We start from the raw sequence: 8,342 nt of genomic DNA, 5'->3' as shown, positions 1-8,342 counted from the left end.
TTTATTATCAAGTTTAAAAACACTATTGGAATACATAGCAGTGCACTTAAAAATGTGGAATCCTATAGTATATTAAGATATCTCTTAGAAGGAATTGTTGAAATAAATACTTAAAAATGTACTAAGACTCATAAGCCAAACTTAAAGGCCTAAGGAGGCACTAAGCTTTTGGCTTTCTAGTTGTAACAAAAAACTGCATTTACCAACCCCAAACACTTAAAATGGACAAGAGAAGAGACTGACAAATATCTTATTTTTAACTTTATTTTTATTGTTGACACTATTACAGATAGATAGAACAACCACAACCATATTATCAAACCAAAAACCTGTGCACAGAAACAAGATGAAGAAAATATATCAAGATGTTAACCACAGTCTTTGGATGGTGAAAATATGGGCGAGTTTCTCTTCTACATTTCTGCAACTTCAAAGTTTCTATAAAGAACACATACAGTGTTGATAATGGAAATACATGCGATAAAGGTGGATTACCAAACACTATGATAAAGACCATTCGAGGAAACCAAAATATTTAACCATAATCCCACAACAACCACACAACTATTTAACTGTCTTCCATATTTCTTCCCATCTTTGACTCTATATATACTTAATCATTAACACCCTAATTATCATAGACTGGTGCACAGATCAAGATGTTAACAGCAATTGTTGCTGGGTGTTGGGAGTATGGGTGAATTTCTTTTCTTCTAGTTTGCTGAATTTTCCAAAGTTTGCTATGAGTATGTATTATATTTGTAATGGAGAAATACATACATAAGATTTAATACCAAAACACCAAAGGTCATTCAAGGAATTTGAGACAATATATTTAACCATAATCCCACAATGACAACACTATTTTAATTATTTTCCATATTTTTTTTCATTTTAGACTTTATGCATACATATTTAACACCATTATAATCACAGGCTTGTGCACTAAAACAAGATGGAGGAAACAGATCAAGATGTTAACAGTAGTTGTTGTGTGTTGGGAATATGGGTGACTTTTTTCTCTTTTCTAATTTAGTGTATTTTCCAATTTTTCCTCTGGGTATGTATTATGCTTGTAATGTAAAAAAACATAATAAACCTTGTTAGCAGAACACTATTATAAGAAACATTTGAAGACATTAAGATGAAAGTATTTAACCATAATTCCACAAAGATAACATAACAGCTATTTTGAATACACATTTGGACACAGTTATAATCATAAACCTGTGCACAGAAACAAGAATAAACAAGATGTTGAAGAGTATATCTGTCTTTGGATGGTTGGAATATGGATTTTTTTCCTCCACTTTTCTGTATTTTCCAAGTGTCTGATAATGAGTTCAAATTATGTTCACAATGGAAATGTGATTATAAACTTTTTAGTAACACTACCATAAAGAACATTCAAAGAATTTAAGAAAATAATGCTCAACTATAAGCCTACAACAACAACAACAACACAACAGCTTTTGACTATAAGCATACATTTTTAATCAGTTATAACTGTAGTATAAATATAATTCTGTGTCCTGCTTTTTCCACTCAATATTCCGTAAATATATTTCCATGTTGCTACATAACTCTTCATGATTATCATTTTTAAACAGCTGCATGACAGTCCATGGATACCTTCATGTAATCATTCTCGTACTGTTTGGCATTTACGTTGTTCCTAATTTTTCACTAACATAAGGTTGGAATGGGCACCTTGGCAATGGGTTTGGCAAGTTGTTTAATACTGCCAACAGTGATAAACCCAAATTCACCCCAATAACATCAATGCTGGTTCCCATCTAAAAGGTCCTCCTGTGATGGGGGGCCTCAATGCTCCTTGAATGTCCATTCCAACCTCAGGTCTTTCTATGCAGCTGGCCCTCACCTACACCGAAAAGGCCCCTTCTTAACTGCCCAGGACTTCCTGCTCAATTCATTCCTACCAACCTGGTCTTCTAAGCCTTGCTTCCCATATTTCCTTCTGTCTGCTTCCTAGCCTCCTAGATCTGGTGATATATTAGGACTCCCTTCTTTGGCTTCCTCATTTCTGCTTCATGCTTTCAACAGTACAACCTCCCTCGACTTTGGCATTCCCTGCAGCTCTGACATACACTCTCCAAGCCCCAACCACGCGGATCTAGGAGAGTGAGATTTAGACACATTCCCCCAGCAGGTATATTAATTTTGCTTGCTCAAATTATCTGCTGTTATCTTTTGCTCACTTAATCTACAGATCCACTTTAAATTTTTTTTTTAATTTTTTTTTTCCAGCCAACTCAAAGCCAAAAAATTTAATAGTCATTATGCAAGAGGAGGGGAAGCAAAAGGAGCACAGGTGGTCCACAGAACAGGACACAGGAAACCTCAAGCTATGAGGTCAATTTGTGATTAAGTGGAAAACTGAGGTGATCGGACAAACGTGACACTAATGGATAGCTCGGAAATACTTAGAAGGGCTGAAAGAGGGAGGAACAGATGGTAAGGAAACAAATTAAGGCTGCTGGGGAACCTGAGTCCATGTTAAGCTTAAGTTGACTGTAAAGAAAGCTTTTTTAAAATTTTTAAAATGCAAGTTAGACATGGGGTGGAGGGTCAGACAGGTGAAGACGAGAATTAAGTGATAGAAAGCTCTAAGGATACTAGCTCCTGGGCACCCAGGGTGCAAACTGATTTGTGGCCGTATAATACTAATGAAGCCACGCTGCTACTTGTCACTTAAGGCAGGAAGCGCACAAAGGAAGTGATGGAAATTGTAAGCCTGCATCCTTATTTACAACATGAAAGCCTCTCCCTCTGGTTCTCAATCATCAGTAGGCACTACTGTGATCTAGTGATGGTTACAACCCACTCTTTAAAGGCAAAAGCATAAGATTTATAGGGAAAAGCTTCAGCTTTTATAAATTCACTATCAAACACACATCAAGTTGGTTAAAAAAAAAAAAAAACTCGTAATATTTTTGCATGAGAATCACTGCAAGGTACAATGTGGCAACCAACCACTTTGGGTCACAAAAGGCCAATCCACATATTGTAAAGGCTTACACAGCATTAGGTTCCAAAGTGTTGGTGTAGACAAAAAGGCTGAAAAGGAAGTTCCAAGTACTTCTCTTTTCAAACAGCAAAGAATAAAAGACATTTTACCTTTCATGCTTACACTTTTACAGGAATACTTAAGGGTAAGGAACAATACACAATTACTCAAAACGATACTGATGGGGTTCAAATAATGCACAATAAGTCTTTCTCAGAATCTAAGATACTTAGAAATATATTCTAATTTGTTGCTCTCTTCCTCCTCCAAAAAAGAAAAAAAAAAAAAAATCAGAGTACCAGGTAAGGTACTTCTGCACAGTAAACTGTAACTGTATATCATATCAAATCCAAATATATGTGATTACTGTTTTGCTATGATATGCTATTTTATATACATTGCAGGGAACATTATATATAGGTTATAGAAGTGTCATTTACATTTGACTGGGCAATTTCTGCAATCTCAAAAACTTCTGGGATTTTCCCTCAATAGATTACTCAGACGAAAGGTATGTGCTATAGCTTTCCCACATGCATACACTGATGTGTGATGGAGGAGAGCTAAAACCAAAGGAGTTTCCACCTTCGGTCTCCTTTTAGTCTGAGTTGTCTGATATTAAAAGTCAGGTGCGTACATGCCAAGGTAAGTTTTCTTCTGACATTATTATGGGTTGAAGTCTCTGGTTTAGTAGGGGTCAAGTTCTAAATGAAGGTTTTCTAAACTTTATACTCGTGTTCTCAGCCGGTATGAGTATTCTGATGTCTAGCAAGGGAAAGGCGATCACTGAAAAGCTGCCCACAGACATCACATTTGAAGTACTTGTCATCAGCCCTATCGTTGCCACTAGTGCTGGTGCTGGCATGTTCAGTGTAGCGTGAGCTTTCCCCATAGACATTTCCAGGCTCAAATATTATCACCCTGGCATGGGTTTTCAGGTGCTCACCATAAGCTGAGTTGGAAGTGAAGGTTTCTCCACATTCCCTACAGTCATAGTATGGTTCTTCAACCTGAATCTCTTGATCTTCACCTTCTTCTTCTGGGTCTTCGATCCCTGCCCCATCTGGCTCATCAGCATCTCCCTCTGGCTCTTCAGCCTTTCCCTCTGGCTCTTCAACTCTTTCTTCTGGGTCTTCTATCCCTGCACCATCTGGTTCATCAGCATCTCCATTGGGCTGTTCAGCCTCTCCGTTGGGCTGTTCAGCCTCCCCATTTGGCTCCGCAGCCTCCCCATCTGGCCCTTCGGCCTCTCCATTGGGCTCAGCAGCCTCCACATTAGGCTCAGCAGCCTCCACCTCTGGCTCAGCAGCCTCCACCTCTGGCTCAGCAGCTTCTACGTTTGATCCCTGGATCCGAAGAACTTCTCGTGGAACAAGGACATTGGCTTCAACCTCCTGGGCTCCTTCTTCTTCTTCCTCTTCAAGATGAAGCTTCTGATGTTTAGTGAGAACTGTGTTATGAATGAAGGACTTCCCACAGTCCTTGCATTCATAGAATGGTGAATCTCTTTTAGGGGGCTCAGTAAGAAATGAGGTGTGAACGAAGGAGGCCCCATAATCATAGGGCTCATCTTTCTCATGAATTCTCATGTGCTCCCTAAGGTCTGACTGATTGAGGAAGGATTCTCCACATGTTTTACATTCATAGTGTTTCTCTTCGGTTTGACTTCTCTGAAACTCAGTAAGGGCTAAGCCTGGACTGACTGCATCTTCACTTCCCTGGCCCTGCTCCGGTAAATCCTCTCCAGTATGAATTCTCATATGTTCACTAAGGACAGAGCCATGAATGAAGTCTTGTCCACACACGTGGCATTGAAGGGATGTTCCTGCAGGAGGATTCTTCTGTGGGGCACGAGGTCTCCGTGGGTTAATGACCAAGGGTTGCATAAAAGGCTCCTCATACCTTCTATGGCCAAAGAATTGATCTTGCTCATGGATTTTCTGATGCTCAAAAAGGAATGAGCTATGAACAAAAGATTCCCCACATGCAGGGCATTCATAGAGCTGCTCTCCAATATAATCTTTCTGATATTCACTGACAGAATGGGTATGGATTACAGAATGTGTGTACTCACGACTGTCGATGAGATACTCTCTGCCATGAACCTTCTGATGATCCTTAAGGTCTGCGCGATCTGCAAAGCCCAGCCCACAATCCTTACATCCATAGATTGTGTCTTCAGGCTCATCCTGCTCATCCTGCTCGTCCTGCTCATCTGGCTCATCCTGCCGAGGCTCTTCCTGCCGAGGCTCTACCTGCCGAGGCCCATCAAGGCCTGTGCCCTGAATAACAGAGTTTCCAAAGAGCTTCCGACCATGGAATTCTTCTCGGGCATAGATTTTCTGATGTGCACCAAGCTCTTCAATGGTGGCAAAGCATTCCCCACACTCTTTACATTTATTGCGCACTTGCTGTTGAGCATAACTCGTCTGTGCTTGCTCTTCGGCGTAACTCATCAGTGATGGTTGTTTAGCATAACTCATCTGTACTGGTTGTTTAGTGTAACTCATCTGTGGTGGTTGTTTAGTATAACTCATCTGCATTGGGTGTTCAGAGTAACTTATCTGCACTGGGTGTGCAATGTAATTTGTCTGCGCTGGTTGTTTAGCGTAACTCGCCTGCACTGCTTGTTTAGTATAACTCGCCTGTGCTGGTTGTTTAGTGTAACTTGTCTGTGCTGGCTGTTCAGAGTATCTCATCTGCCCTGGGTGTTCAGCATAACTTGTCTGTGCTTGTTCAGCATAACTTGTCTGAGGGTCAGTAGAGGCTAAGCTGCGAATTACAGATCTTTCATAGTTTTTACTTCCAGAGGGCTTCTTTCTATCGTGAATCTTCTGATGCTCAGTGAGGTCGGAGCTACGAACAAAGGATTCTCCACACTCTGGACATTCATAGAATTTCTCTCTAGGGCGAAATGTTTGAGGTTCGCCAAAACGTAGGGAGTGAATTACAGAGGTCTCATAGTTCCTACGCTCAATGTTTTTTTTCTTAGCACGAGCCTTCTGATGTTCGCGGACATTTGAGCTGGGAACAGACGATTCACTGGACCCGGGACTAGTAAGACTTTTCTGAGGTTCGATACGGGATACACTTTGTATAACGGAGTCCTTGTAGTTGTTACTCTTAGCCCCTTCATAAGGGTTCTCTCTGGCAGGAGTTTTCTGTTGCTTATCACGAAGGTCTGAGATGTAAGTAGAGGATTCTCCCTTTTCATCACATTCAACGACTTCATTTCCATTGTAATTTTTGGGAGGTTTGAAAGCAGCTAAGCTATGGATAACAGACCTCTCATATTTCTTTCCTTCGGAATTCTCTCCGGCATGGACTTTCTGATGTTCGATAACACCTGAGGTCTGGGTAGACGCTGCAATCACTTGTGATTTACTGGGCCCCACTGCACTGTGACTTTTCTGAGCTTTAGCAAAGGCTAAGCTATGAATAACAGACCTCTCATATGGTTTCCTCTCACACGCATTTTCTTTAGTAGGAATCTTCTGGTTGTCATCAGGGTTAGAGCTGATGGTGAACGCCTTCTCGTCCTCGTTTTCAGGTGGTCTTGTTATAGTATGACTCTTCTGAGATTCAGTGAAGGGCACGCTATGAATGACAGACTTCTCGTACCCTCTGCCTTCATAGTGGTTCTTTCGAGAATGAATTTTCTGATGCTCACTGAGGTCTGAGCTTTGCCTAAAGGCATCCCCACCATCTTTAAAGTCATAGAGCTTCTCTTTTGAGTAAGATTTCTGACGCCTTTTAAGGGACTGACCAGGAATAAAGGTTTCCTCACACATTTTACCCTTATTTTCAAATAGGTTTCCTCTAGTATGGATCTTCTGATGTTCTTTCAGGGATAAGCAATGATGGAAGGTCTCCCCGCACACCTTACATTCATACATTTTCTCTTTACCATACATTTTCTGAACCTCATTAAGGGGCGGGCTGGGTTTAAAGGCTTCCCCACGCTCATTATCTTTGTCATCTCTACCATGGGTTTTCTGGTGGTCAATCAGGGCAGAACTATGAAGGAAGGTTTCCTTACACACCTTACATTCATAGAATTTATCCTTTCCATATATTTTCTGAAGCTCACTGAAGGTTGGGCTAGGCATGAAGGGCTCCTCATACTCCTCATCATTACATTCTGCAAGATGCTCTCTAGCATGAATTTTCCGATGTTCGGCAAGAGCGGCACTCTTATTGAAGGTTTCCCCACACTCTTTACATTCAAAGCGTTTCCCCCCAGCCTGACTTTTCTGAACCTCACTGACAGCCACACTATGAATAAACGATTCACCATACTCATAGAGATTCTCTCTAGTATGCATGATCTGATGTTCGACAAATTCTGAAATCACACTGAAAGACCTCCCACACTCATCACACACATAAGGCATTGCCCCAAAATCAAGTGGGTGTGACTCAGTGAAGGAGGGGGCGCTAAGGCTGCTCATGCTCATGGCTTTTCTCATTTCACTACATTCAAAAGGTCTCTTCCTTGCATAGCCTTTCTGCTCATGAACGGAGCCCTTCCCATCTGTGTCAAACTGATAGCGCCTTTTTCTTTCAAGAACTCTCTTTTTGGAAACAAGACTCGAGTTAAAATTATAGCTTCCCCCAAAGGCATTCCCTTCATAGCCCCTCTCCTGAATCACCGACTCCCTCTTGTTGAATGAAACTTCTTTCCAATCATTGTCTGGTCTTCTGGGGAACCTCTGTGACCGATCATTAGATTCCCTGGCCCGTCCCGATTTGGAGTTGCGTGAAACATCCTTGATGAATTTTTCCATTATCACCCCGTGGGAAGATTCATCTTCACAAATTCCCCGCCGATGGGTTGACTTTTTGGTTTCAGGCATGGTTTTCAGACCTTAAAAGAAACCCCAAATGTAAATACTCCCTAGTCCCTGTGCGAAGTAAGAGTGGGACTTCTGAGATGATGGTGTGAATATAAAATGTAAGAGATTTACCAATATGTACGTACGGCTCCCATCTCACTACCTAGTATAGCTCCCATCTCACTACCTAAAGTGGCCACTAGCTGTGATCTGCCTAGTGCTTACCTCGACTGGTGCTCGGGTAGGCACTACTTCTCTTTGACCTCGATGAATGGCCTTGTGTCATGTGGGAGTGGCCATCGTCTTCGGCAAGCTGAACCCCTGTTCACAAGAATATGATTTATCACTTATATAGCTATAGTCAAGTTAGGTACAAGACTCATCACCATAAGATGGTGCCTACCTTCCTACAATCCACTAAGCAGGAGGTAGCCCATACCCAACTCCTTGAACGTCTTCTATGTGCAGTCCCACATCCT

General features: G+C 41.4%; 1 protein-coding gene across 1 annotated transcript; it reads right to left on the bottom strand.

Annotated features, from left to right (window-relative positions):
• Positions 1–250: 250 nt before the first annotated feature.
• Positions 251–8,208, bottom strand: LOC145718771 (paternally-expressed gene 3 protein-like). Its single transcript, XM_081810287.1, has 2 exons — positions 8,089–8,208; positions 251–7,895 (listed from the first exon to the last, which is right to left on the bottom strand). The coding sequence occupies exons 1-2, from the start codon at positions 8,147–8,149 to the stop codon at positions 3,769–3,771; spliced, it is 4,188 nt and encodes a 1,395-aa protein (XP_081666413.1). The 5' UTR covers positions 8,150–8,208; the 3' UTR covers positions 251–3,768.
• Between the last annotated feature and the right edge of the window lie 134 nt (positions 8,209–8,342).

The sequence above is a fragment of the Leptonychotes weddellii genome, unplaced genomic scaffold, assembly GCF_054177405.1.
Source record: "Leptonychotes weddellii isolate Sample4059 unplaced genomic scaffold, ASM5417740v2 HiC_scaffold_216, whole genome shotgun sequence".
NCBI lineage: Eukaryota > Metazoa > Chordata > Mammalia > Carnivora > Phocidae > Leptonychotes > Leptonychotes weddellii.
The sequence above is the reverse complement of the archived record's forward strand: the minus strand, read 5'-3'. Positions and strand labels throughout refer to the sequence as shown.

Coding starts and splice junctions, on each gene's coding strand:
- LOC145718771 (XM_081810287.1), bottom strand. CDS start 8,149: ATGACACAAGGCCATTCATCGAGGTCAAAGAGAAGTAGTGCCTACCCG. Junction 7,896..8,088: donor CTACCCGAGCACCAGTCGAG/GTAAGCACTAGG, acceptor GTTTCTTTTAAG/GTCTGAAAACCATGCCTGAA.